This window comes from Sorex araneus, chromosome 9 (genome assembly GCF_027595985.1).
Source record: "Sorex araneus isolate mSorAra2 chromosome 9, mSorAra2.pri, whole genome shotgun sequence".
NCBI lineage: Eukaryota > Metazoa > Chordata > Mammalia > Eulipotyphla > Soricidae > Sorex > Sorex araneus.
Window position 1 is genome coordinate 4,565,384 of NC_073310.1, and position 27,913 is coordinate 4,593,296.

The 27,913-nt window shown below is 52.3% G+C and overlaps 2 protein-coding genes across 4 annotated transcripts in view; one reads left to right on the forward strand and one right to left on the reverse strand.

The window, feature by feature from the left end:
• Positions 1-11,931, reverse strand: part of BRAP (BRCA1 associated protein) — a 34,741-nt gene extending 22,810 nt beyond the window's left edge. Inside the window, exons 1-5 of the mRNA XM_055146613.1 lie at positions 11,650-11,931; positions 9,919-10,080; positions 8,245-8,422; positions 6,861-7,050; positions 2,459-2,572 (exon numbers count right to left, since the gene is read on the reverse strand). Of these exons, the coding sequence (XP_055002588.1) occupies positions 2,459-2,572; positions 6,861-7,050; positions 8,245-8,422; positions 9,919-10,080; positions 11,650-11,731 (726 nt within the window). The 5' untranslated portion in view covers positions 11,732-11,931. The remainder of the gene's footprint in view (positions 1-2,458; positions 2,573-6,860; positions 7,051-8,244; positions 8,423-9,918; positions 10,081-11,649) is intronic.
• The window catches only part of ACAD10 (acyl-CoA dehydrogenase family member 10), a 259,705-nt gene that overhangs the window by 215,161 nt on the left and 16,631 nt on the right, over positions 1-27,913 (forward strand). The window contains exons 1-7 of one of the 3 annotated variants that reach the window (XM_055146610.1): positions 12,033-12,127; positions 16,133-16,322; positions 19,307-19,455; positions 22,636-22,830; positions 24,099-24,257; positions 25,241-25,400; positions 27,202-27,343. In XM_055146610.1, coding sequence (XP_055002585.1) covers positions 16,145-16,322; positions 19,307-19,455; positions 22,636-22,830; positions 24,099-24,257; positions 25,241-25,400; positions 27,202-27,343 — 983 coding nt within the window. In that variant the 5' untranslated portion in view covers positions 12,033-12,127; positions 16,133-16,144. Of the gene's footprint in view, positions 1-12,032; positions 12,128-12,147; positions 12,304-16,132; positions 16,323-19,306; positions 19,456-22,635; positions 22,831-24,098; positions 24,258-25,240; positions 25,401-27,201; positions 27,344-27,913 lie in introns of those variants that run through there. The other 2 variants (XM_055146611.1, XM_055146612.1) reach the window with 2 other exon arrangements.

Below are 27,913 nucleotides of genomic sequence, written 5' to 3' on the forward strand. Positions count from 1 at the left end.
TGTGTAGCAAAGCAAACAAAACATAGGTAAAGTAAGTCAAAGGGGGAAAAAGACAGTCCAGTCCCTGTCCTTACGGGACACAGCACTTGAAACAAAAATTTAAAAAAATCTAAAAGCAGTTACTGGGGCCAGAATAATATAGTGAGGTAGGGCATTTGCCTCGCACATCACCGACCCAATTTCAATCCCCAGTATCCCATAGGGTCCACCGAGCACTACCAGGGGTAATTCCCTGAGCACAGAGCCAGAAATAATCCCTGGGCATTGCCAGGTATAGCTCGCAAACCAAATAAATAAAACCTAAAAGTAGTTACCAATCGCCTAAAATACTATGAGGAAAGTACAGGAAGCAGAGCCGGGGCCGCGGTGCGGGGCTGAGCACAGCTTGCGTGCGTGAGACACTGGGCCTGGTCACGGGTACTGTAAACCAAACCCAACAGACAAAAAAAAGCACAGGAAGCTTAACAGGTGTGAAACACGGCCTATCTGTCTCGGTGGGGGAAAAAAAAAGTTACCCCTAAGTTAGCAAACCCTGACTTTAGCTGTGCAGCTCTGAAATGCACAGGCCGTACTGAGGTAGGCAGGAAAGGCAAGAGGCAGATAGATGAAGGTGGTACAGAGAAAAATCCCATTAATCTGAGATCTCTCCAAAGCACATATTCAGGGGCCAGAGAGACAGTATAGCAGACAGGGCTCCCGCCTTGCACACGCCAACACACAAGGGATTCCCAGCCCCGATATGGTCCCCTGAGGCCACCAGGAGTAACTGCTAAGAGCAGAGTCTGAATACCACTGGATGTGCGTACCCCGCCCCCCCCCCGGAAAGAATGGATATCCAAAAGGAAAGTCTTTAAATAAGCCATGCTTTTTTTATTTTTTTCTTTTTGGGTCACACCCAGCGATGCTCAGGGGTCACTCCTGGCTCTGCACTCTGGAACTATCCCTGGCGGTGCTCAGTGGACCATATGGGATGCTGGGAATCGAACCTGGGTCAACCGCGTGCACGGCATATGCCCTACCCGCTGTACTATCACTCCAGCCCCAAGCCATGCTCATTTAAAAAAGATCTAAAACTGAGGCCTTGCCTGGTACTTGGCAAAAGGGAGGTCCAATTTTATCACACATAATCTAATGACACAATCTTATTTCCATCAAGCTGATTTCAAGGTAAAAGAAGTTCAGATCTACTTTACTTTGTGATTCTCACACATTCATTCTCTCCATATGAATTACTGACTTTGCTTGTTTATTTGATTGGCTTGACTAAACCCTTGTTTTATTTTTATTTATTTATTTATTTTTTGCTTTTTGGGTCACACCTGGCGATGCACAGGGGTTACTCCTGGCTCTGCACTCAGGAATTACTCCTGGCGGTGCTCAGGGGACCATATGGGATGCTGGGATTTGAACCGGGTTGGCCGCGTGCAAGGCAAACGCCCTACCCGCTGTGCTATTGCTCCAGCCCCTAAACCCTTGTTTTAAATGAGATACACTTTTTTTTTTCTTTTTTGCATCTTGGGTCACACTTGGCAATGCTCAGGGGTTACTCCTGGCTCTGCACCCAGGAATTACTCCTGGCAGTGCTTGGGAGACCATATGGGATTCCAGGGATTGAACCTGGGTCAGCCACATGCAAGGTAAACGCCCTACCCGCTGTACTATTGCTCCGGCCCTAAGATCTTTTTTTTTTTTCCAGATCTACTTTAAAGTAAAGGAAATCTTCAAACTGTAGAGCTAAGTCTCTACTTTACATTAAGATTCAAGTGAGCATATGCTATAAGGAAAGGTTCCCAGAGGGAAAACAGCAATTTCAAATTGCATTCGAAACAGAATCCAGATGAGAATTGAGGATTCCTATTAAAAGTTAAGATGCTTTAAAAAATAAAATTAAGATGCCTATGTTATGCTCCAGGCAATCTTTTTTATTGATTTTTTTTTCCTCTAACACTGGAAAAATTTTAACAACTGAGACACAAGTCACACAGTATTTGAGTGCACAATTCACTGGTTTTACTATATTCATAAGATATTCTTAGAATATTCACAACTATCAGTACATTCCTAGAACATTCTAGAACCCCAGATGAAGCTTCATTAGCAATTACTTCCCACGGCTCTCTTCTGGGCACCACTGATCTACTTTCTGACTCCAAAGACGGGTGTATTCTGGACAGTTTAGTTCCACAGCTATCTTTTTTTATCTTTTTTTTTTTTTTTTTTTGCTTTTTGGGTCACACCCGGCGATGCACAGGGGTTACTCCTGGCTCTGCACTCAGGAATTACTCCTGGCAGTGCTCAGGGGACCATATGCGATGCTGGGATTTGAACCCGGGTCGGCCGAGTGCAAGGCAAACGCCCTACCCGCTGTGCTATTGCTCCAGCCCCTCCACAGGTATCTTAACATTGGCTTTACAGCGATCTGAAGCTTATTCCAGACATAAGAACCATTCACACTTACATCCTCAGATTTCAGCACTTCAGCCCGTTCCACGTAGACCAACTGGCAAACATCATCTTCGATTGAGTTGAACTGGCGGCCATTGCACGCTATATAAAAGCTATCTGCGTCAGTCTAGGTCCACCAATGGGGAAAAAGGAAAAAAATCAAGAGTTAGAAAACTTGCTTTACGTTCATAATGCAGAGCTTCAATTATTTGCTTCATTGGTTTTAAAACTTTATGCTTAGGAGAAAAACCATCTGCCCAAAGTAACATCTAGGAAAGCAAATCCAATGCTAATGGAACTCTGCAGGTTAATATCCTACAGTCTCATAATGTTTCCTAATTTGTGAGTTTTGCTGTTTTGGGATTTTGGACCACACCTGGTGGTGTTCAGAGATCACTCCTGGAAGTGTTTAGGGGACCATATATGATGCTGGGGATTTGAACCGGGGTAGGCTGTGTGCAAGGCAAGTACCTGAATCCCTGTACTGTGCAGTGAATTTCACTTGAACTAGCAGTATCTACCCACTGCAACGAGCTGGCACCTATTTTACAACCACCAATGGTCAGCCCCCACTCCCCACCTGTCATTAGCACTTCCACAGCTGCTGAAAACACTTATTTTTGCAAAGCTGGGAATCAAATTATAACCAATGACTGTTATGAAAGAGAGCCTTTATCCTATTTTTCAATTTTTGTGCCCAAACCAGCTGTGCCTGAAGGGGAATTCCTGGCGTGGTACTTAGGTTTCATTCCCGATGGTGTTGGGGAGCAGATGATATCAGGGACTGAACCTGGGGCTTTAGCATGCAAAGTGTGTGCCCAGCACTGAGCCTCACAGAGCTGTTATTTGGTGAGGGGGAGAGAATAGAGCCATACCTGGTGTGCTCAGGAGCGACTCTCAGCTCAGGCTCTCTGCTAGAGAGCTCCTGGAGCAGTGCTCGAGGGAGCATATGGTGTCAGAGATCAAACTCAGGCCTCCCACGTGCAAAGCATACGCTCTGCCCACTGAGCTCCCTCCCAAGCCCTCCAAGAGACCCCTTTTAAGTATCAGGGGGCTGAGGAGATAACAGAGAGAGTGATGGCGCTTGCCTTGCACACAGTTGACCTGAGTTCTCTCCCTGGCATCCCACATGGTCCTCTGAGCCCGCCAGGAATAATTCCTGAGAGCAGAACCAGGAGTAACCCCTGAGCATTGCTGGGCATGGCCAAAAAGCCACCCCGAAATTAAAAAAAAAAAAAAAAAAAAAAAAAAAACCCAGGCGCGTCAGAGTTTGAGGAGACAGTTCAAGGAGAGATGCGTGTACTGTAAACTTAAGGTTTTTAAGTTTTATTCCACTAACTGCACAGTCTCTCAGCAAGGCTGGACATGGTTCTAGGGGCTCCCAGAACAGGTGGCAATGAGCATCAGAATATCACCCGGCCTCAGAACAGTTCCCCCACACTGCCAAGCTGAATATAGCAGAGTGACTTTGGCACTTTCCACCACCCCCAAGCACCTCCAGGTAGCCCCCAACATAAAAAAAAAAAAAAAGCATCTATGTTAAGAAAAAAATAAAAGACCAGTGGAACTGGCATAGAGTCAAACTCTCTCCTCTTTTTATCTCCTTCTTACTTCCATAACAATAAGACATGACAGATAAGGACCCCTCAAGAAACCTTTTTTGTTTGTTTTTAGAGCACACCCAGAGGTGCTCAGGGATCACTTCTGTCCCTGCATCACAGAAAGTACCTCTGACAGTGCCTGGGGAACCCTATGGGATACCGGGGGGATTGATTACCCAGGTCAGGCAAGTGCAAAAGCGCTATAGGCTGTACTATCTCTCTGGCCCCGTCAAAAAGCCTTAAATAACCCAGTATGTCGTACCAGAAGCCAAAATTATGGTCACGGTCCAAGAGATCCCAGATGAATAGTGGGGCAGAAAAGCTAGCTTCAACCAGCTGGAGGTTATATGCAGGAGGTGTCAGTTTGATCTCTGGTATCACATGGTATTCCAAGTACCACCAGGAGCAACCTCCAAACCCAAAGCTGGGAGCAGTCTGTGAGCACCACCGACCGGATGTGCCCCCAAAATAAATTAAAACATTAACAGGCTCCTTCTCTTGCTAAAAGATAGTGAACAAGGGGATTGAAGTGTTAATGGACATGTGCACTGACAAAACAAATTTTGGTCTGGCCTTAGTGTCAGGAACTGAGAAGAATCCAAGTCTTAAACTCAGTAATTTTGGGGACCACACCCTACAGTGTTCAGAGCTTATTTCTGACTCTGTGCTCAGGGATTACTCCTGGCAGGCTTGGGAACCATATGAGGTGCTGGAGATCAAACCCGGGTTGGCTGCATGCAAAGTAAATGCCCTATCTGCTGTACTACTGCTCAGGTCTCTAAACTTTTTTTTTTTTTTGGTTTTTAGGCTATACCTGGCAATGCTCAGGGGTTCCTCCTGGCTCTTCACTCAGAGGCGTCACTGCTCGTGGTGCTCAGGGGGCCATATGGGATGCCAGACCGGGCTGGCTGTGTGGAAAGCAAGTGCCATCTCGCTAGATCCAGAAATCAGCAGTTTTTGAATCCTGGCAGCACTCAGGGGACCACATGGGATGCCAGGGATTGAACCCAGGTCAGCCACGTGCAAGGCAAGCGCCCTTCCCACTGTACTATCGCCGAGTTTCGTTAACTCAGCAGTCTTTATTTATTTATTTATTTTTTTATTTTTTTTTTTTTTGGTTTTTGGGTCACACCTGGCGATGCACAGGGGTTACTCCTGGCTCTGCACTCAGGAATTACTCCTGGCGGTGCTCAGGGGACCATATGGGATGCTGGGATTTGAACCCGGGTCGGCCGCGTGCAAGGCAAACGCCCTACCCGCTATGCTATCACTCCAGCCCCTACTCAGCAGTCTTTAAAGGCAGCTGAACCACCTCTGCTTTTCTGGGTTCCGTGCCCTCATAGCTGCATGCAGTCAGAGGGACCTTATAGACAAGCCGCATCTGGGGGAGACGGGGTACTCTACAAAAGGCAATGTCATAATGTCAACCCCTAGGAAGAGAATTAAGTTTGCTTTACTTTTATTTATTTATTTATTTATTTTTCTTTTTGGGTCACACCCAGCGATGCTCAGGGGTTACTCCTGGCTTTGCACTCAGGAATTACTCCTGGCAGTGCTTGGGGGACCATATGGGATGCCGGGGATTGAACCCGGGTCGGCCGCATGCAAGGCAAACACTGTACCTGCTGTGCTACCGCTCCAGCCCCGAAGAGAATTAAGTTTGTACCAGGCAAAAGTCCTAACTCTCTACCCTCATAGGACACAGAATTTTTACAGCCACGGTAAGCTTCCTGGCTTTTCCTTTCAGTTTGATGGTGTTCTGTGTATCAATACTTCAGGATTCTTCACTCTTTTGCTTTTTCAATACTACCAAATGAGCTGAACGATCAAGAAAGGCTAATCGGGGCTGGAGCCATAGTAAGGCGGATATGGTGCATGCCCTGCATGTGAACAACCCAGGTTCGAAACCCCCCACCCACCCCTGCCCCAACTCCATGTGGTCCCCTGAGCACTGCCAGGAGTGAGTCCTGAATGCAGAGTCAGGAGCAATCCCTGAAGCATGCAGGGTGTGGCTTCAAAACCAAAATCAAAACCAAAACAGCTAATCACCTGGAGCAAAAGCACTTGTGTAACAAAGGGCAATGACTACAGGCGAGGCCCGCGGCCTCCAGCACCACCAGGACCTGGCTGCAGGCCACCGCGGGGCGAAGCAACCAGGCCTCTTCAGAGGGACAAGGCTTGTCGCAAAACCTACCAATACCAGATAAACTTTCCTCTCCCTAGGCAAGCTGTTATTCTTTTTTTTTTTTTTTAAAAGAAATATTTTATTGAACCACCGTGAAAACAAGAAAAAAAATACAAAGCTTTCAGGTTTAAGTCACAGTCAAATACTGATTAAACCACCATCCCTTCACCAGTGCACCCGTTCCACTACCAAGAACCCCAATACACCCCCCTCCCACCCCACCCCCCATCTAAGTAGGCAAGCTGTTATTCTTGGGGGTCAAACAAGGTGGTACTGAGGGGCTACTCTAGCCTGCTGCTTCAGAGACCACGTGGTGCCTGGGACTGACCCCACACCTCCAGCATGCAAAGCATGCACTTCAGCCCTCTGAGACCAGACTTTGACACAGCGCAAATATCCAGAAATTCTTAACATTCTTTGCATTTAAGAATCTTAATTACAAAACACAGTAAGTCACACAGTACTAAGCAGCTTCAAAATAGTTTCAGTGGCAGACTTTTTTTTTTTTTTTTGGCCACAGATGGCAGTGCTCAGGGCTTGGAACCTAGGTGGGTTTTGAGTAAGGCAAGCGCCCTATCCACTGCACTAGTGCTCTGGGCCCCATGGCAGAGATTCTAAAAAACTTTTACCTGTGCACTGAACTTTATCAGTACCATGTACTGATTTGGAGTAGAGTCTCTGATGATTTTCATTTGTTCAATTACTTCATTAAATGGGGCAACGAACTTCATAAGGTCATGGCTGGTCATTGTAGCAGGGACTGTGAGAATACACAGCATGGCACTGCGCCTCACGTCTTCTTTCAAAGAGGTCATCTTACTAAAACGACAATAATCAGACTATCGTGAATAAAGGGAGGGTTAGTGCAGACAACACTGGACAACTTTTATGCCCAAGCAACATAAACTTGCAATACCGCACACATCGAGGTATATGTACAGCTTGCTACTTTATCTAAAAACACACAATATGGGCAAATGCAGAAGCTCTTAAACAGACCTGGAATGGAGTTCAAGGTAAGCTTTGAAATATTCAATGGTTTATTATGGTTAGAAAACTGTACTAGGAAAATAGTTCATTTTCATTAGCTTTTCAAAAACAGTTTGTCATTAGATAGCTCCGAAGCACAACTCTAATGATGACCTTCTCTTGAAAGGACTAGAAGAGGAAAAAAACCCAAAGCTGAGGTTGTTAATGAAGATTCTGGTATGTGTTGCTGGGGCAAAACTGCTGAAGAGAGAAAGAGAACATCGCCCAGTGCAATCTGCTTCTGACACTCCCTCTGCACTTCCTCAGCTGTGTCCCAAACGGCTAACCTAGTATCCCGGCTTTTCAGCAAGAGGCCAGCAAACAAGTCAGGACAAAGACAGTCTCTGAGAGATTAGCTACCAATTATCCAAGGAGCTGCCGGCCCAGCTTGTAAATTACCCCGCCAAATGCTTCCTCTCCTTTGGTCTCCAGCAACCTTTATTAGGCCCATATAGAAGAGTGGGGGAAAGAATTTTTTAATGATGAAATTGCAACACATCTGACTTCTCAGCAATCTCTAGTGAAGATTTGGTGTGGGCTTATGACCACAATGATGTTATGGATCATTTATAACTTAAATTTTCCTTCTTTTAGTTTCTCAATTTTCTTACCAATGAATTATGTCCTACCTTCCCAGACTATATATTTTACACATTTTCCAAGCTATCTGCATGTCTATCTTTTTCTTGGCTTTTTGGGTCACACCTGGAAATCTCATGAGTTATGCCAGGGATCGAACCTGGTCAACTGCGTGCAAGACAAGTGTCCTACCCGCTGTACTATTGCTCTGGCCCCTACACATTTCTCTTATAAGGAAAAGCTTGGACCAAATCTAAAAGATTAGAAGTATAAAACACCTAAGAACCCTCTAAAACAACATATGTACGTGGTAGCCTTTGGGAGCCTAAGTACCCATTTCTCTTTGAGACACAAGACTTCTCTGTCTTAAGGTGAAGTAGATCAATCCTAACAGGATAATCTTACTTTGTTTTGTATAGGTGCATAATACCATGTACTATTTCAACTGATGGATTTCCACTGAAGAATGAAATCTGGTCTGGAAGCTGTTTGGATGGCGAGTCAGGAGCGGTGCTCATGCACTCTTTACTTTGATCTTTACTTCTCTGGGCAGTGGAAGTTGTTTCTGTAGCTTTCAGCTCATCTATCAAAAATTAAAAAAAAAACATCAGATTATAAACTGGTAAGATGTATGTAGGAAGATTCTAATGAAACTACTGAGTCAGAAGAAACATCACTTGGGGAAGAACTGTGTGAATTTCATGATGAACTATCAAGCCAGGGAGACAGCTCAAAGGGTGAGTACACGTGTGTCACATGAAAGAAGCCTGGGCTTATTCCCTGACACCACATGGTACTTTGCACATCAGGGAATGACTGAGCTGGGAGTAGCTCAAGTACCTCTGAATGTCTCTCTCACACACACACACACACACACCCTCCACCCTCCTCCCCGCCAAAGAAACAAAAAAACAAAGAGAATTCTATTCATAGGAGGTAGACAGACAGCCCCCAAGCACCACTGGGTACAGCACCCAAATCAACAAATACACTTAAAAATTTAAAAAAAAAAATTTTTTTTTGAGAGTCTGGAGAGAAAGTGCAGTGGAAAAGGTGCTTGTCTTGCAAGGAGCCAACAGGGGTTGCTCCCTGGCATCCCATATGGTCCCCAAACACTGTCAGGATGAGTCCTTAAGTGCAGAACACAGCTGGGTGTGGAAAAACAGACAGAAAGAGAGAAATAATATTTTAGGAGAGTCAAGTTGGGGCTGAAACGATAGTACAGTGGGTAGGGTGCTTACCTTGTCTGTGGCTGACCGGGTTTGATCCCTGGTGTCCCATATGGTCCCCTGAGGCCACCAAAAGTGATCTTTGAGCCGAAGCCAGGAGTAACTCCTGAGCAACACTATGTGTGCCCCTCCCCAAAAATAGCCAAGTTTTGAGACACCTCAATTTGATTTTTTGGTTTTTTTTTTGTTTGTTTGTCTTTGTTCTGCTAGGGGGACCACGTGGGTATCAGGTGTTAAACTCGGGTCAGTTGCATGTAAGGCAAGTGCCCTTCCTGCTGGATCATCTCTCTGGCCCTAGCATATCTCAATTTGAAAAAGCTCTTTGATAAAAATCTTATTCTGGTCCTCAGAAACTCAGGGATGGATCTTAACTTCGGGAGTACAATAAAAGCTGGTTGTCAACCCTATCACACACTCCTATTCAAACTGACTACCAAGCCCACCGGCTGGGACCACCAGACCCCTGCACTGGAGCATACAGCCGTTCCCTGACTGACGGAGAGCTAACAGCCAGACCATCAGGGTCTGGGTTTGTACAGGACCCGCCCCTGACGCAGGCAGCAAGCAGCTCTCTGCACTGACTAACATTATCAACCCGGCTTCTTGGGACTAATTTAGAAGCTAAAAATGTTCCTTATGTAAGGAACACAGACAGTTACAAGTATGCTAGAGGTCAAAAATCATGGGATCAATCAACATCATGGGTGAAACTGGCAACAAGAGGTTCAGATTACAAAGGAGAGCCTTGTGGGGTGTGGGCACACATAAGGCCCTGCGTTCAATTCCTGACACCAAAAAGAAAAAGCAGAAAAAAAAAAAAAAGCATACACCTGAGGTTGAGAAAGCATACCTGAGTTGGACTTCATGGTCTCAATAATCATATCTGTCATTTCCCGGCGGCCAAGGTGCTGATGGATGATGGCTGCTTTCTCCCCTGGTGACTTCCCTTCTAAACAGGCTGCAGCTGAAGCTAGAGTCTTCGTTTTGATCTCCTCATCAGACATTTCCCCAGCTAAATAACGTATGAATAATTAATGCCCAATAACAAATGTTCCTGAGCTCTCTCGGTGTAGCTTTTAATCGCTCTTAATCAATGTATCTTTTGATTACTTTCCCTTCCCACTTTGCTCCCCCAAGGTTAAGAAGACACCCTGTCCTTGTCCATCTCACTCACTTCTGGGGCCACTGCAGTGCTTAGCAGACAGCCAACAGCTACCCCGGCGCAGAACGCTGGGCTGTTCCAGTGACAGCACACCCTCAGAGCAAAGGCACCAGCAAGAGCTTCAGGAAAGGTGTGACGGTGATTAAGCCCAGATGAACCAATTTCTCGAAAACCCCACGTGAAACTGCGTTGAGCTCAAAATGAAGAGAAGCCACGATCCCTTACTAACCCTGACTTCCGAAGCCCTTTAGCGGTCCTCTTTCTTAAGCACTGGTTTTAGTTTCTTGCCATGAAAATCTATGTAAGGGACCAGAGCGATGCCACAGCAGGGAAGGCCTTGCCCGCTGTCCACCTGGGTTCGATCCCCGGCACCCCACCTGGTCCCCCAAAAGCACCTCCAGGAGTGATCCCTGAGTACAGAGCCTGGAGCACAGCCGGGTGTGGCCCCAAAACAAATAAATAAAAGTAAACCTTAAAAACAAAAAGAAAAGGGGGGCCGGAGCGATAGCACAGCGGTAGGGCGTTTGCCTTGCACGCGGCCGACCCAGGTTCGATCCCCGGCATCCCATATGGTCCCCCAAGCACCGCCAGGAGTAATTCCTGAGTGCAGAGCCAGGAGTAACCCCTGAGCATCGCTGGGTGTGACCCAAAAAGCAAAAAAAAAAAAAAAAAAAAAAAAAAAAAGGAAATCTGTGCGATCGGTCTCTGCAATCAGCAAAACCCAAACCCGGGAAAGATATCGGGAGTCGCACGTGAAACATCCCGGGGAGACGATCGTTCGATCAATCAATCAATCAATCAATCGTATGAGCTCTGCGGGCGAGCTGGGGGGATGGGGGGGGTCGGGGTCGGGTTGCTTTCGCCCACAGCTGCATCCTCCACGTTCAAGAGCAGTGGGCAGCGCTCCGAAGCCTCGGTCAAGCACAGCAGTGAACGACCCTGGGAGGCGCGGACGAGACTAACGTTGCTTTTCATCGACTGTCCGAACTCGGTGACCCATTAAGTCCCGGCACACCTTGGTAGCCGTGGGCCCCACCCTTGCCACCCCGCAACCCACCCCCGCAACCTACAGACCCTCCAGGGTCCGCTTCCTCCTTCCCTCCCAGATGGTCGGCTGACCCCGGAACCGCGCGTCGTCGCCACAGCAGCGACAGCCCCCCCACCGCGAGGGGGGCACCCCGCGGCCAGGCTACTCGGTGCCGCTCCGGGGCGCAGAGTCCGGGCCCGGCCCGGCCCAGCCGACGGTTCGAGAAGGGCCGCGCCCGCCAGACACCGGGCCCCCGCCTTCCCGGGGGGGTGGGGGGCCTTCAGGGAAACAAGCGACACGCCCCGCCGGCGGGGGCCGAGGCGGCGCCGGGTCCCGGGTCTCGCCCCCTCCTCCCCCGAGGCCGAACCCCCGGGCCGGGTCCGAGCGCTCACCCGCGGCGCTGAAGTCGAAAGCGGCGGGGACGGGCGAGTGCTCGGCGACCTCCAGGCGGATGACAACCAGTGACACGCTCATAGGGCAGGCGCTGGCCGGCGCGGGCCCCGGCGGGCTCAGGCGGGGCTGCGGGGCGAGCCGAGGGCCCGAGCGGCCCGGGGCCGGCAACGCCGCCACAGCCTCAGCACCGCGGCCGCCGCCGCCGCCGCCTCAGCAGCAGCAGCAGCAGCTGCTCCTCGCGCAGCCCTCGCAGCCACAACAACTCCACTTCCGCCTCCCGGCCGCCGTCGCTGACCCCGCAGGGTCACGCCTGCGCAGGCGGCGCGCGCGATGATTGGGCGGGGCTGAGGCCACGTGACCGCTCGTGGCCTGACGGGGCGGGGCGGCGGCCACGTGACCGCGCGCGGCGGGAGGCGGTGCCACGCCGCGCCGAAGGAGGAGGAGGAGGAGGGACTGCGGGGGCTGTGCTAGGACCGGGTCGGTATCTCGGGCGAGGGTCGGTGGGTTTTTCGCCCTGGCCCGCGTGCGACGTCGCCTGCTCTGACCTCATCAGCCGCGGTTTCCCTCCCGCGAGGCCGACGGCGCGCGCGCCCGCCCCCTGGGGTCGGGTTTGACAGCTCGCTCCCGCGCGCCGCGCCGCTCTGTGCGCTCAGGTTCAGCGAATCCTGCTTTGCGGCCCGGGGGGAGTGGATGCTCAGTTACGCTGTGCTCGGCTCTGTGAAGGGGTCCGGGGCGAGGTCTGCCCGGGACGTTTCTCGAAAGGGCAGAGCTCCTGCTTTGCAAGCGGGAAGCCCGGGGTTCGATCTGGCGCACCGCACGCTCCCCAGCACCCAGGGTCTAGCTTCTGAGCATCCTCTTGTTTCTGTATACTCTAGTGTTGTGGCAGTTTTGCACCCTTGATACTCTCCACACTTTGGGTTCTGGTAATTCTTCGGAGAGCGAGTGCGTGTGTGTTTCGTCACATGCTCTGGCAGTGTGTTTAATAGCTTTCCCGTCAGTGGAAAGTCTCCCCCAGTGTAGGTAGCTAAAAATGCCCCAGACTTTGTCAAATCCCCGCTGGGCACCCCACTCACACCCTGTTAAAAAAGCCCAGATTCCTGTGAAAATGTGTATGCCGTACACGCCTTGCATATGCATATAACACGTGAGACCTCGTGCCTGCCTCGTGTTACCTTCGTAGGCAGCATTTAATGGTGTGCGTGTCCTCCCTTGAGTGTTTCACAAGCTGTCTCGTGTAATAGCAACAACTTTATGAGACGGGGCCTGTCATTATTTCCACTTTCGGAGGGGGAGCCTGTAGGAGGCTAAGGGAGGGAGTAGCTTGCTCGGGAGCCCATGCTCAGTGGCAGAGGCCACCCGAACCCAGGCAGTCTGGCTCCAGGAACCCTCCCTAGAAGTGGTGACACTCGTGTGGGCCTGTCTGTGAAAGCCGATGAAGCTAATGGCATTGGACTCTCATGCCAGAGGCATTATTGTGAGGGCTGGGAAGCCAGCGTGCTGCTGTTCTCTGTGGCTGCCAGCTACTAAATCTGTCTCCACCGGCTTCTATTTTCTGGTCCGTCAGCGTATTTAACCTTCTGAGTCCTATTTCTTTTCTTTTTGGGTCACACCCAGCGATGCTCAGTGGTTACTCCTGGTTCTGCACTCAGGAATTACTCCTGGCAGTGCTCAGGGGACCATATGGAATGCTGGGAATCGAACCTGGATCGGCCGCTTGCAAGGCAAATGCCCTACCCGCAGTGCTATTGCTCCAGCCCCCCCCCCCCCCCGGTCCTATTTCTACCGAGCACCTCCTGGGCCTGGGAGAAGTGAGCTCCAGTGGGAGTCCCTAAGCCCCGACACCCCATGTCCCCCATTCCCAAGTCCTGCTGGGTGGGACCCTGAGAATCCTGAAACAGGAAGTGAAGGGTACTGAGCACCTGCTGTGTCGAGACGCTGCTCGGCCCCAGGGAGGGAGTTAGACAAAGATGAGTTAGCAAGGCTTTGCCTTCAGGGGCTTGGAGTTACAGGAGCGGGGAGGGCGCTTGCCTTCCGTGGCCAGGTTCGATCCCCGGCACCCCATTTGGTACCATGAACTGCTACGTGAGGACCAGCTACTCCTGCAAAAGGGAAAAGAAGCAAGGGGGTCGGTTACTGGAATCTTTGGGAAAAGGAGAGAAAAAAACCTCCGGAGGAGGCCGAGCAGAGCTCTGAGTTGAAAATGCAGGGCAGTTCCCTTGACCGCTGAAGGCGGGAAGTCTTCTGCTCTGGGCAGGCAGGTGTGAACGCTTCCGCTCTGAAGCGGTCGACAGGTGGCTAGAGACAGGCTCCCCGGCCGGAAGGAGCAGCAGGCCGGCTGTGGGCCCAGAGCCTCTTCCCTGGCGTTTGCTGGAGGCCGGACTCCTGAGAGGCTGAAGTCAGCCCTGCTGGCTCGAGGCTTCCTCTCTGCCAGGTCCCACACGTGATGTGTGGGTGCTTTTAGGAGCCAATATGTAGATTTTGCTTTTCTGTTCTGGACTTTGGTATTGGCCTAGGAACAAAAACAAAACTAAGGGGCCGGAGCGATAGCACAGCGGGTAGGGCGTTTGCCTTGCACGCGGCCGACCCGGGTTCAATCCCCGGCATCCCATATGGTCCCCTGAGCACTGCCAGGAGTAATTCCTGAGTGCAGAACCAGGAGTAACCCCTGAGCATTGCTGGGTGTGACCCAAAAAGCAAAAAAAAAAAAAAAAAAAAAAAACTAAAATGTTAAACAGTTTTTGTTTTGGTTGCTTTTTTTTGCTTTATGGGTCAATGGGTCACACCAGCGATGCTCAGGGGTTACTCCTGGCTCTGCACTCAAGAATTGCTCCTGGTAGTGCTTGGGGGACCATATGGGATGCTGGGGATAGAACCCGGGTTGGCTGCGTGCAAGGCAAACGCCCTACCTGCTGTGCTATCACTCCAGCCCCAAACAGCCTCTTTTGGGGGGAGTGTTGGGGGCAGGTCCCCAGCCATGCTCAGCTAACTCCTGACTTTGTACTCAGGGCTCACTCCCGATGGTGCTTGTGGGGTGCCGGAGATCAAGCTGGTATGGCATTTGCAAGGCAAACGCCCTCCCCTCTGTGCTATTGCTCCAGCCCTGGCAGCCTTCTAACTATTTGATTCCAAACTTCCCTCCATTTGATCAAATTCCAAGGACACGAGGGACACACATAGTATGGTCCTGCAGATTCCCAGCCATGGCCTTTTTATGCTTCCTTAGTTTTTGGCTCCGGGGGAGGGGGGGAGAGTGAGTCCCACACCCAGTGATGCTGGATGACGGCAGTGTTGCCCAGGTGGGGGCTCGAACTTGGTTCCAGCTTTGGCAATGCTTGTGGCCCTGACAGCTGAGCGGTCTCCCTGCCCCTGCTAGAGGCCTGGAGTGGGGTTTGAGTGGGGTTAGATTTGCGCCTTTGAAGGTGGGCTCTGGCTGAAGAGTGAGAGGCTTCAGGAAGAGCTGAGGCCAGGATCATGGGCCGAGTGATGGCTTTGAGGGAGAAAAGACAGAGGAAGATGTTCAGAAGGAGGAGCTGGCCCTGGTCTCCCTCGCCCCACCAGTCAGGAGACCACTCAGGCCTGCAGGGAGTCAGGAGTGACTTCTGGGTACATGGGGTTTTAGGGAGATGGTTTTTGAGCCATGGGATGTTAGGGAGATGGTTAGATGGTAGGGAGTTAGGGAGATGGTAGGAAGATGGTAGGGAGTTGGTTAGGGAAATGGTAGGGAGATGATAGGGAGATGGTTAAGGAGATGGTAGGGAGATGGTTAGGGAGATGGTAGGGAGATGGTTAGGGAGATGGTAGGGAGATGGTAGGGAGATGGTTAGGGAGATGGTTAGGGAGATGGTTAGGGAGATGGTTAGGGAGATGATAGGGAGATGGTTAAGGAGATGGTAGGGAGATGGTTAGGGAGATGGTAGGGAGATGGTAGGGAGATGGTTAGGGAAATGGTTAGGGAGATGGTAGGGAGATGGTAGGGAGATGATAGGGAGATGGTTAGGGAGATGGTAGGGAGATGGTTAGGGAGATGGTAGGGAGATGGTCAGGGAGATGGTAGGGAGATGGTCAGGGAGATGATCAGGGAGATGGTTAGGGAGATGGTCAGGGAGATGGTAGGGAGATGGTAGGGAGATGGTTAAGGAGATGGTCAAGGAGATGGTAGGGAGATGGGTAGGGAGATGGTAGGGAGATGGTCAGGGAGATGGTAAGGAGTTGGCTAGGGAGATGGTCAGGGAGATGGTAGGGAGATGGTCAGGGAGATGGTCAGGGAGATGGTCAGGGAGATGGTAAGGAGTTGGCTAGGGAGATGTAGGGAGATAGTAGGGAGATGGCTAGGAAGATGGTTAGGGAGAAGCTAAACTCAGTTTCGTTCAGGGAGGGTGGGCTGGCGGCAGTTTTGGGGGAGATGATGGGTAGTACCCAGTGGGCCCTGCTGCGCCCAGACTGGCTGATGGTGCCTTGGACCCTGCGCCTTCTCCCCCGCAGCCTTGGCCCAGCATGTGCCTCCAGAAACTGCTGGAATCTGCGCCGCTCCGCCAGGCCGTGAGGACAGCGCTCCTGAGATGGCCGCAGCGCAGCCCCCGCCGCTGGACGCACTCAGCAGGCGGCCCCTACAAGGCGGTGATATTCGACATGGGCGGGGTGCTCATCCCGGCACCCCGGACAGTGGCCGCAGGTGAGCGGGGAGCAGCCCGGGCTGCGGTGATGTGGGGGGCAGGGGGGGAGCGTCCTGGCTCTCCCGCCTACGTTCAAGCTACCGGGGGTGGGGGTGAGTGTCTAGGGCAGTTTATTCCACTTCTCCTGAGTCTTCATTCCCGAGTTTCATCAAGCTGGGGTGAAACCGGGCCCTTCCTCTAGACGGTGGGGCAGCCCAGTGAGCGGGTGACGTGTTCTTCCTACACCCTCGCTGCGCTAGGGGCTGTCGGCAGCGCTGTTGGGACCCTTTCCTTCCCTCCACCTGACATCTCGAACGCCGAAGCGTTCTGGGGTCTTCCCGTCCTGGGATCTCGCCCTTCCCTCCTCCACGTCCTGCCTCTATGAGGTGCTTCTGACGCCGTGCGCGTCTGCTCCTCCCAGTCTCAATCTTCCACCCGCCCAGCTGAGCCCACTTCCCGAGGCTTGGTCTTGGCTCCAGGGGTTAGAAACCCAACCAAAGAGGGGCCGGAGTGATAGCACAGTGGGTAGGGCGTTTGCCTTGCACGCGGCCAACCCGGGTTCGATCCCCGGCATCCCATATGGTCCCCCAAGCACCGCCAGGAGCAATTCCTGAGTGTAAAGCCAGGAGTAACCCCTGAGCATCGCTGGGTGTGACCCAAAAAGCAAAAAAAAAAAAAAGAAACCCAACCAAAGAGTGGTGGAAGCTAGACAGAACTCAGTCTTGGGGCTGGAGCGATAGTTCAACGGGGAAGGAATTTGCCTCGCACTCGGCCAACCCCAGGTCAATCCCCGGCATCCCATACGGTCCCCTGAGCAATGCCAGGAGTAATTCCTGAGTGCAGAACTAGGGGTAACCCCTGAGCATCACAGAGTATGACCCAAAGAGCAAAAAATGAAAAACAAAACAAAACCAAAAAAAAAAAGCAAGCAACAACAATAAAAAAGAACTCAGTCTTGGGGCTGGAGCAATAGCACAGCGGGCAGGGCATTTGCCTTGCACGTGGCTGACCCAGGTTCGATTCCCAGCATCCCATATGGTCCCCTGAGCACCGCCAGGAGTAATACCTGAGTGCAGAGCCAGCAGTAACCCCTGCGCATTGCTGGGTGTGACCCAAAAAGAAAAAAAAAATAGAACTCAGTCTTGCCCAGCGCAGGGGCTCCGATGCTCTCCCATGGCTCTACTGGAGTCCTCTGCCTCTTGCCAGAACATTCTCCTCCCACCCCGCAGGCAGGGGAAAGGGCCGTCCTTCGGCTCTCCTGTCACCCCCCTGACTCCCTGCACGGCCTCTGGCACCCTGGATTTTGCCTCCCCCTCCACGCTGTCCCCTAGGTCCAGTCCAAAACCTTTGCCCGGTATCGGGGCCTCTCACCGCAGCGCCCAGTTGGCTCTGCTGCCCCTGAGTCCGTGCCAGCTGTGTTCGCACTCTGCTGCCCTGACAGCCCCGTTTCTGTTTACTCTGCTGCTGACGACACTGCCCCACTCCGCCTGTGTGTTCACGTCGTTCTTGCCTTGTCTGTGCCACACTCCGCTGTGCTCAGGGCCACCCTCGCTCTGCACCCAGGGGTCACTCCCGGCGGGGCCTTGTGTCGGTTGATCCTGGGTTGGGTATGTGCAAGGCTAGCTCCTTAGTCCTTGCACTATCTCTCTGGCCCCCGTACTTATACTTTTTTGTTTTTTTGAGGGGGCTAGACTTAGTGGTATTTGAGTGCACTTTTGGCTTGGTTGCTAAGGGATTACTCCTGGTGGGGTCCAGTAACTCAACCTCTGGAGCACTGTCGCACTGTCGTCCTGTTGCTCATCGATTTGCTTGAGCGGCACCAGTAACGTCTCCATTGTGAGACTTCTTGTTACTGTTTTTGGCATATCGAATATGCCATGGGTAGCTTGCCAGGCTCTTTCATGCAGGCGGGATACTCTTGATAGCTTGCCAGGCTCTCCAAGAGGGGTAGAGAAATCAGTCCGGGTCGGCCACATGCAAGGCAAATGCCCTACCTGCTGTTGTATTGCTCCAGTCCAACCCAACATCTACCTTTTTATACTATCTGAAATTTTACTTTTTCCTTTCTTTACTTCCCTTTCCTTTTTCACTCTCTCTCATTGTCTCTGTCTTTCTCTTTTATTTGTTTGTTTTGGGGCCACACCCAACAATATTTAGGGGTTCCTCCTGCCTCTACACTCAGGAATTACTCCTGTGGTCCTGGGGGACCATATGGGTTACCGGGGATCAAACCCAGGTCGGCCATGTGCAAGGCAAATGCTTTACTTGCTTTACTATCACTCCAGCCCCTTCCTTTCTTTCTTTCCTCAGAAATTTGTTTTTGGTTTTATGGCTAAACCCAGTGGTGCTCAGGGCTTCCTCCTGGCTCTGCACTCAGCAGTCACTCCTGGCAGGTCTCGGGGAACCACATGTGGTGCCAGGGATCAAACCTGGGTCAGCTGCATGGAATGCATGTGCCCTCCTGCTGTCCTACCCCCTCTGAAATATTTTAAAGGTACAGGCAGTCATTTACCCTAAGCATAATAAAGGTTTTTTTATTTTATTTTTTGTTCACACCCGGTGATGCTCAAGTGTTACTCCTGGCTTTACACTCAGGAATCATTCCTGGCGGTGCTCAGGGGACCATGTGGGATGCTGGGAATTGAACCTGGGTCGGTTGTGTGCAAGGCAAATGCCCTACCCGCAGTGCTATCGTTCCAGCTCAATAAAGGTATTTTTATTTCAAAGCAGAAGCTTGCCAGTGGGATACCAGGCCAGGGAGGGAGATCCACAGCACCATGACAGAGCCCTCTGAGTGGGCAGCAGAGAGCCGACACGAAGCATCGTACCCCCTCGATGCTCATAGATGCTCAGGATATTGTAGATGCTCTCTTGGAGGCCTCAGGCGGAGATTTTGTGTCTAATGGGACTTCTCTGAAGCCCTGACACCACCGTGGTGCCACAGACTGCAAGGCGGACATTCCCCTGAGGGATGGCCCTCATTTACTATGTTGTCTTTCTCTAGAATGGGAAGCACAGAATCGCGTCCCTCCTGGAACTGTTCTGAAGGCCTTGGTCGCAGGTGGTGAAAATGGACCCTGGATGAAGTTCATGAGAGGAGAGATATCCACAGAGGATTTACTGCAAGAATTTGGGAAGCGTTTTTCAGAAATGGTAAGTGATAAACACACTTGGATTTCCTAGTTTTTTTCCCACACAGAGTAGTAGGTGCCATGCATATCTATGGAGATGGTCAAACTGCAAAATGGCCTTTCTGCTGCTGCACGAGCACGACCCTGGAGGCAGCTGAACTACTTTGGACACAAGCAGCTCCCAGAAATGCCTCCAGACTGTGATCGGAGCCACTGGCCCTTGCGGCGCCAGCGGGGCAGGGTTTTTCTCTCTCAACCCTTCCTTATTGGGCGCATCGAGGCGATTGCCGGTTTTTAGAACACAGAATGCAGTTATCTGCGGGACGCCCGGGAGATCCCAGGGGGCGGGATTGCCGGACCCGCCCTTTGCCAATATTTAAGCACAGCACCACGGAGGTACGGTGCTTTCTGCTGCTGCATGAGCAGGACCCCGGAGGCAACTGAGCTACTTTGGACACAAGCAGCTCCCAGAAATGCCTCCAGACTGTGATTGGAGCCACTGGCCCATGCAGCACCAGCGGGGCAGGGTTTTTATCTCCAGGCTTCTCCATCATATGAGCACCACAAAAGGGAAGTAAAAGCTTGCAGTGATGCAATTACTGGCAGAATTTCCCCTGGACTTCATACAAAAATCCAAAACCTAATATCTCTTAATTGTCAGCATTGTGAAACGGTTCCTTTTTAGCAGGTCTGACCGTGGGGGGAAACTCCAAATAATAATACCGAGTTTTTTGTTGAAATATGGAAGGTAATCAAAGTAGCAGCCATTTCTCTAGACTGTGAACTAAGCCATAGCCCCACACTGGCCGAGGAGAGGAAATATCCTCCTTTCTCAGTTCTTTTCCCTTTTCGGGGAGAAATGTGGTGTGGCGTTCACCATATTATGAGGTCTATTAAGCAGGCATGAACTTAGAGGCGTGGGAATGGGAGGGAAAAAAAATTATGTACTTGGAATAGTGGGACGCTTGGGCAGTCTCGGGCTGATACTAGCGCATGCTCCGCCAAGATTCAACCCGGGTGGCCACACTTTTGTGCGGCCGCGTTGCTGCTGATCAACCAGAATCCGGAAGCCAACGAGACTACTTTTGGTTCCAGAAACTGCTTGTAGCCATGTCTCTAGACTGTGAACTAAGCCATAGCCCCACGCCAGCTGAGGACAGGAAATATCCTTTTTTCTCGTCGGGTGGCGTGGTGTCAGCCATAGTATGAGGACTATTTATTAAGCAGGCTTGAACTTGGTGGCGCGGGAAGGATGAAAAAAAAATTCTATGTACTTGAAATAGCGGGACTTCATATCTCTCCAGTCTCAGCAATGGAAAACTAATTATCAAATGCTTCATTGGCAGTAGGGCTGTCTTTCTTGGGGGAAAACTCCAACAATAGTGAGTTTTGTGTTGAGATATGGAATGTAATCAAGGTAAAGAGAAAATGAAGTGAAATTTATCAGTTACGCAGGCGGGGATGGGGGGTGGGGGGGCGGGGTTGGGAGGTATTCTGGGGTCTTTGGTAGTGGAATATGGGCACGGGTGAAGGGATGGGTGTTTGAGTATTGTATAACTGAGACATAAGCCTGAGAACTTTGTAACTTTCCACATGGTGATTCAATAAAAAAAAAAATCTGCAAAATGGGGGGAGGGTCCCGGAGTGATAGTACAGTGGGGAGGTTGTTTGCCTTGCACGCAGCCGACCTGGGTTCAATCCCCGGCATCCCATATGGTCCCCCAAGCACCGCCAGGATTAACCCCTGAACATTGCTGGGTGTGATCCAAAAAAAGAAAAAAAAAAACAGGCAAAATGTGCCAGAGTGATAGCACAGTGGGTAGGGGGTTTGCCTTGCATAGTGAAGAAAGTTCTCCGGGTGAATGGGTGTGGCTGCATAGGGAAGACAGTAATGGCCATTCAGTACAGAAGGGCTCTGAGTAAGTTTGAGGTTGTGTGTGTGTTTCCATAAGCATACATATGTATGTGTGTGTACTTGTACATATACGCTGTGTCTGTGTCAACCTTGAAATCATGATGCCAAATGACAGAAGCCAGACACAACAGACCACATATTGTCGACTTCCATTTCTAAGAAAAGTCCAGGCTTAATCAAAAATCCACAGAAACAGCAAGTCAGTGATTTTTCTAAGACTGGGACTAATAGGGTCAGGTAGGAAGGGGGAGTGACTGCTAATGGTGTGGGGTTTCATTTCAGGATGACAACAATGTTCTAAAGTTGATGCTAGTATTGGGGCCGGGGCGATAGTACATTGGGTAGGGTGTCTGCCTTGCACGTGGCCGACCCAGATTCGATCCCCAGCAGCCCATATGGTCCCCTGACCACCACCAGGAGGAATTCCTGCGTGCAGAGCCGGGAGTAACCCCTGAGCATCAGTGGGTGTGACCCAAAAAGCCCCCTCCCCAAAATAAAATTGATGCTGGTGTTGGTTGCACAACTTAGTGACTTAAAAGCCGTTGAATTTTGTGCTCTGTAAATTGAGTTTCCATTAAGCTATGTGTGTGTGTGTGTGTGTGTGTGTGTGTGTACATGTGTATGTACATGAGCAAGGACCACTGCAGATTTTGAAACATGGTCAGATAAGAGTTTTTATAACCCCCTGATCGTGTTGAAAAAAAAAATTGATCAGAAGCTGAAGTTCGTGGTGACGCTCAGGCAATATAAAATCATTTCATGTCCTCTGGGTCATTAAAAATTAAATTAAATGCTCTTAATGCACTTTTAGGGTTTAATATATCCCCTTCTGGTATCTTGATACGTAAAAAAAAATTGACAACTGGAGACAAGAAAAGAATGCAGTTGACTGGAACATTGGTATAAATAGCTCTACTCCTGAATCATCGTAACGCTGTCATTTCTGCCAAAGTGACTGCACAAGTCTGTGCAAGGGGCAAGGGGGACCGTCCCTTTCGGCAGCGGGTCAGAGTCCCCGGCTCTTCCGGCAGGTGGCAGGATGCTCTTCTCCTGGTAAAAGCTGCCCCTCCTGGGGCGACAGCCATAGTACGGCAGTAGGGGTCTGCTGTGCAAGCAGCCAGCCCGGGTGTGGTCGCCATCCTGTTGGGTCCCCCGAGCCCGCCAGGAGTGATGCCCGAACTCAGAGCCAGCCCTGACCATCGCCGGCGGCGGCCCAAAGACATAAACCAAACACACAGCGCTGTTCCCTTCGTAACTGCCGCTTCTTCTCGGTCCTCCCCTTCCCAGTCAGAGACCTCCGTGCCCGTGGACTCATTTTTGTCCCTGATGACCAGTGAGAGAGTGTCCAAGCAGTTCCCAGTGATGACCGAGGCCATCGCTCGGATCCGGGCCAAGGGCCTGCAGACCGCAGTCCTGAGCAATAACTTCTACCTGCCCGACGGGCGCAGCTTCTTACCCCTGGACCGGAAACAGTTTGATGTGGTAAGCTTCACGCGGCCTCCGGGACAATCGAAACAGGGTCTCTGTGGGGGCATTAGGGTACGTTAAACCCTCCCTTTCAGCACGACTCGGGTGAGTGACAGTTTTCTCAGACTCTCAACCAAGGTGACTGTGTTCAGAACAGGTGGAAAGGGAGCTTGGAAAATACCACTGATGGGGGGTGCAGGGGACATCGGTGGGGGAAAATGTGCACTGGTGGAAGGATGGGTGTGCAATCATTGTCTGACTGAAACTCAAACAGGAAAGTTTAGTAACTGTATCTCATGGTGATTCAATTAAAAAAAAAAAGAGAGAAAGGAATACCGCTGACTCTCGGCCGGATGAAATGGGTGTGGGTTCGATAGCCCTTTGCTCCCGTGCCCACAGCACACAGAAAATGAAACGGAGGAAGAGCTAAGGTCCTGTCATGAGTTTGCAGGAAACGGTGAGACGCGTGTCTCAATGGGAGTGGGTGTAGCTGCATGGCCTCCTTCCCGCCTATGCCAAACACTGGTTTAGTTATTACTTGGGATTAATAATAACTTCTTAATATGATTAGTAATAACAGTGCTGGGTGAATCCGCTGCCAGAACTTCTGAGCACTGCTACGCTGCAGAAGATTTCTTCAGGATATTTAAAAAATAGTATTTATTGGGCTGAAGTAATAGCACAGTGGGGAGGGAGTTTACCTTACATGCAATCAACCTGGGTTCAATCCCCGGCATCCCATATGGTCCCCTGAGCACCGCCAGGAATAATTTCTGAGTGCGGAGCTAGGAGTAACCTCTGGGCATTGCCCCTGGACAATGCTGGGTATGATCCCCCCAAAATAGTATTTATTGTATTATATATGTTTTTATTTGGAGGCATCACTCAGGGCTTACTCCTGAGTGGGGCTGGAGAAACCGTATTGGTGCCAGGGATTGGACCCAGGTTGGCTGCGTGCGAGGCAAGCGCCCTCCCCACTGGACTACCTCTTCGGCCCTCCTTCAGGACGCTCTTTGCGCTGAAAGTTAGTTCTCACCAGCCCTGAATACGTTGAGGTGAATGAAGGCGCCCTCGCGTGCGTCCTTGGCCTTGCAGATGGACGGTCCTTTACTTGGGAGTCGGCTTTGGCTGTTTTGTGAGGTCAGAGTGCAGGGTGTGGGGCCTGGCCGCTCTGACTGTAGTAGGTTGTTTCCTGGGGATGGGTGAGGGCTTCCGGAAATGCTGGGTGAGAGACGCCGACACAGAGATGCCACCCGGGACTCTCCTGCTGCCCCCTCCCCCAGGTCGTGGAGTCCTGCCTGGAAGGCGTCTGTAAGCCAGACCCCAGGATATACGAGCGGTGCCTGGCGCGGCTGGGCGTGCAGCCCTCCGAGTCCATCTTTCTCGACGACCTGGGGCCGAATCTCAGAGCAGCTGCCAGCCTGGGCATTCGCACCATTCAGGTAACGGGCACCGTTTCCTGCGGGTTTTCGGGCCGGCCTTGTCCGCTCAGAGCTGCAACTGTCTTTCGTGTTTTTTTCTGTGCTGTCCTGATAGGTTATTTTTAGTTATTTGTCTGTTTTTACTCTGGGCGCAGGGCATAGGCCGTGCCCAGGGGCTGCTCTGGCAGAGGTGCCCCCGGGGTGCTTGGGTGACCATGGGGTGCCAGGGACTGAGTCGGGGTGGGCCGCATGCAAGGTGAGCCCCTTCCTTTCCGTACCATCTCCCCCACCCGTTACGTTATTCACACAAACTGTGCCCTCTGTGTAACTGGCCGCTGGTGTGACCCTTACGGCAGCGCCCCCTACCGGAGGTGTGCTTCATTTCCCACCTGCTGCCGCTGAGAATGTTGTAGGGTACTTGGAGAGACGGGGCGCGGGAGAGAGGGGGTGCGAGCCCATGCCACTGTCGTGCCTGTATCGTGTTCCCAGTGCCAGTCTCGTGCCGACTCAAGAATTAGGCGTGTCTGTAGAAAGCGATGACAGCAGGGAGAGGGGTCAGTACGGTCTGGTGTCCAGCATCCTTGGGGATCCTGGAGTGAATGCCCCACAGATGGAGGGGGCACCTGCTGTAACGCTGAGAAAAGTGGTACCCAAGGAGGCGAGCAGCCTGTGGCCTTGGGGCGGATGGAGGCTGGCCTGCAGCACCGTCTACACCATCAGCACTGTTCTGGGCCCGGCTGCCCAGGGTGCCCTGTGCAAGGGCATCTTTCCCCCTGGTGCCCTGGGCATGGTGTGAGGGCACCAGCGCGGGGTCTCCTGGGCACCTGAACAGCAGGTCTGCGGACCCATGGGAGTGCCGGAAATTATGGGAACCAACCAACTCTGTGGCATCTCCGTGGGCTTCGGGTTCTGGCCCCAAGCGCCTGCCCAGGGAATCGGGCCCAGGGTGTTTCCCTCTCAGAGGCCGAGGGGGCAGGCAAGGGTGACGTTCTCCTCGAAACCAGGTCCAGGACCCGGAGGCCGCCGTGAAGGAACTGGAAGCTGTGTTGGGTTTTGCGCTGAGAAGGGTGGTCCCGAACACACGTCCCGTGAGAGACACCATGGGAATCCCGACCGAGTCCTTGGAGAAGTACCTCAGGGACCGGCTGGGCCTCCGGGCCACAGGTATTTCTGGTCTGGGGTGAAACTAGCTCACGCTCACTGCAGAGACGGGGGTGCGGGATGGGGGGACGGGGCCCTGCGGCGCTCGGTTTGGCTGGGGACGGAGCCCTCGCCTCCTTTTGTTTTGTTTTTCTTTGGGGGCCACCCGAGCAGTGCCCGGCCACTACTGTCAGCCCAGAGCTGGGGCGTTCCTAGCGGTGCTGGCGCTCAGACCCTGCACCCCCAAATGCAGAGCATGGGCTCCAGCCCTTTGACCTCTCACCCCCTCTGACCTCATGGATCCCCCAAGCATCCTTGCCCCCCTTTCCTCCTGAGAGTGACGCGGCAGCGGTGATCTCAAACTGCCGTCCAGAGGCGAGAAACGGGGACCCCACAACGTGCCGGGGCATCTCTCTGGGGTTTCTCCTTTATGGGGCTTTTGGGTTGGTTTTAGGATCCCGCCTGGCTCTGTGCTTTGGGCTCAGGGGACCTATGGGATGCTGGGGATCGAACCCGGTCGGCCGAGTGCAAAGCAAGCGCCCTACCTGCTGTACTATCACTCTGGCCCCTCGCATTTATGTTTTTTTTTTTCTTTTTTGGAGTTATTTTTGAGCACGCTCAGTGTTGTGGGACCCGGGCCTCCATCGTGCAGAGATGCACACCCCATTTTTTCTTTTTTTCCTTTTTTCTTTAGCTTTTTGGGTCACACCCAGCGATGCTCAGGGGTTGCTCCTGGCTCTGCGCTCAGGAATTACTCCTGGCAGTGCTCAGGGGACTCTATGGGCTGCCGGGGATCACACCTGGGTCGGCTGCGAGCAAGGCAAACTCCCTTCCTGCTGTGCTATCGCTCCGGTCCCCACACGCCCCATGTTTTGAGCCTACGTTGCCAGCCGTTTTTAATTTTCTTGAGCCCGCAGCCTCATTTGCGAAGGTGACATGAACGTCCTTGGCCCCTCCCATCCCCAGGGCAGTGGGGACCTGGGGCCTTTAAAAGCAGTGCGATTCCCAGCATCCCATATGGTCCCCCGAGCACCACCAGGAGAAATTCCTGAGTGCAGGGCCAGGAGTAACCCCTGTGCATCGCTGGGTGTGGCCCAAAAAGCAAAATAAATAAATAAAAGCAGTTTCCGCTTTCCGTTGGCCACAGTCTCGCCTGCTGCTGCCGCCCTGGTGAGTCTTTGTGTTTGGAACTCTCGCTCTGCTCGTCTCCGCCGTCTGGGCCTGCGAGGTGCCTCTGCCAAGCTCCTGAGGCTCCGGCACACCCCACTGCCATCTTGCTCTTCTGCGCAAGCAGAGCAGATGTGTCCAAAGTTCAGTCTTGAGAGGAAGCGTGGGATGGCAGCATTTTAGTCAGAGTCTTAGAGTTCACCTTGAGGGGCTGGTCATCGCTGTCCCAAAGGCGGCCCTGGCTCAGGCTGGATGGAGGCAGGAGGCAGGAGGCGTCCTCAGGCCCCGGTCAGCTGTCACGCATGTCGGGCATGGCTTGGCTGAGTACGGATGAGGGATGTTCGGGCACCTCCCACCCCCGGCCTTAAGGCATCCCCTCGGCGCCTGTGGTGGCGGATGAGCAGAGCTGAAACGCTTGTCTTCTTCGCCCGGCAGGAGTTGGCAGGAGGCCAGGACCTGGCCTCCTGCAGGGGGAGGGGGTGACCGAGGTCAGTGCTGTGGGCTCAGGCCCCCTGGGCCTGAACTGGCAGGTGCTGCCCAGGAGACGGAGGAGCAGCCCAGGTCAGGGCTGCCGGTGTCCCCGCCACGGGCCCACAGCCAGGTGAAGCTGTCGGGGCCGCTCCGGCTTCCTGAGCAGGTGTCTCGTCCAAACCTGCAGGTTCGCTGGAGCTTCTTCAGTTTGACCACGGCCAGTCCAACCCCACTTACTACGTCGGGCTGACCGGCCAGCAGCTGGTTCTGAGGAAGAAGCCCCCCGGGACACTCCTGTCGTCTGCCCACGCAGTCGAGAGGGAGTTCAGGTAAAGCCTCGGGGCCTGGCCCATCCGCGCTGCGCTCCATCACAGTGCTCCGACTCTCAGCACGATAAGGAGCTCCACGGAGTGCCAGTAAGGCGCTGTCACCTGCGGGTCAGAGAGATGGTCCAGCAGGGAGGGCGGTTGCCTGGCGTGCAGCCAAACTAGGCTCAATCCCCTGGGAACCTGTGTGGTTCCCCAGCCCCCACCAGGAGTGATCCCTGAGCACCGCAGGGTGTGGCCCCCACCCCTAGAAACAAGCTGGCAGGGGCCAGAGCAATAGTCCAGCAGCTCGGGAACCCGCCTGCATGCAGCCCGCCAAGGTTTGACCCCTCGAGCCGCGCCAGAAGTGCTCCCTGAGCAGAGAGCCAGGGGGAGGCCTGAGCGTGGGATTCACTCACAGAATGTGTCACATGCCCTCACGGATGAAGCATTCTAGAAAAGTCCATCTGGTCCAGCCAACGGGTATATGTGTTCTGATCTTATCAAAGTGATTTGGGGGGTTTAGTTCTGTTACCGAGATACCAATTCTTCTATGATTGTGGACTTGTTCATTTCTCTTTTTAATTCTGATCA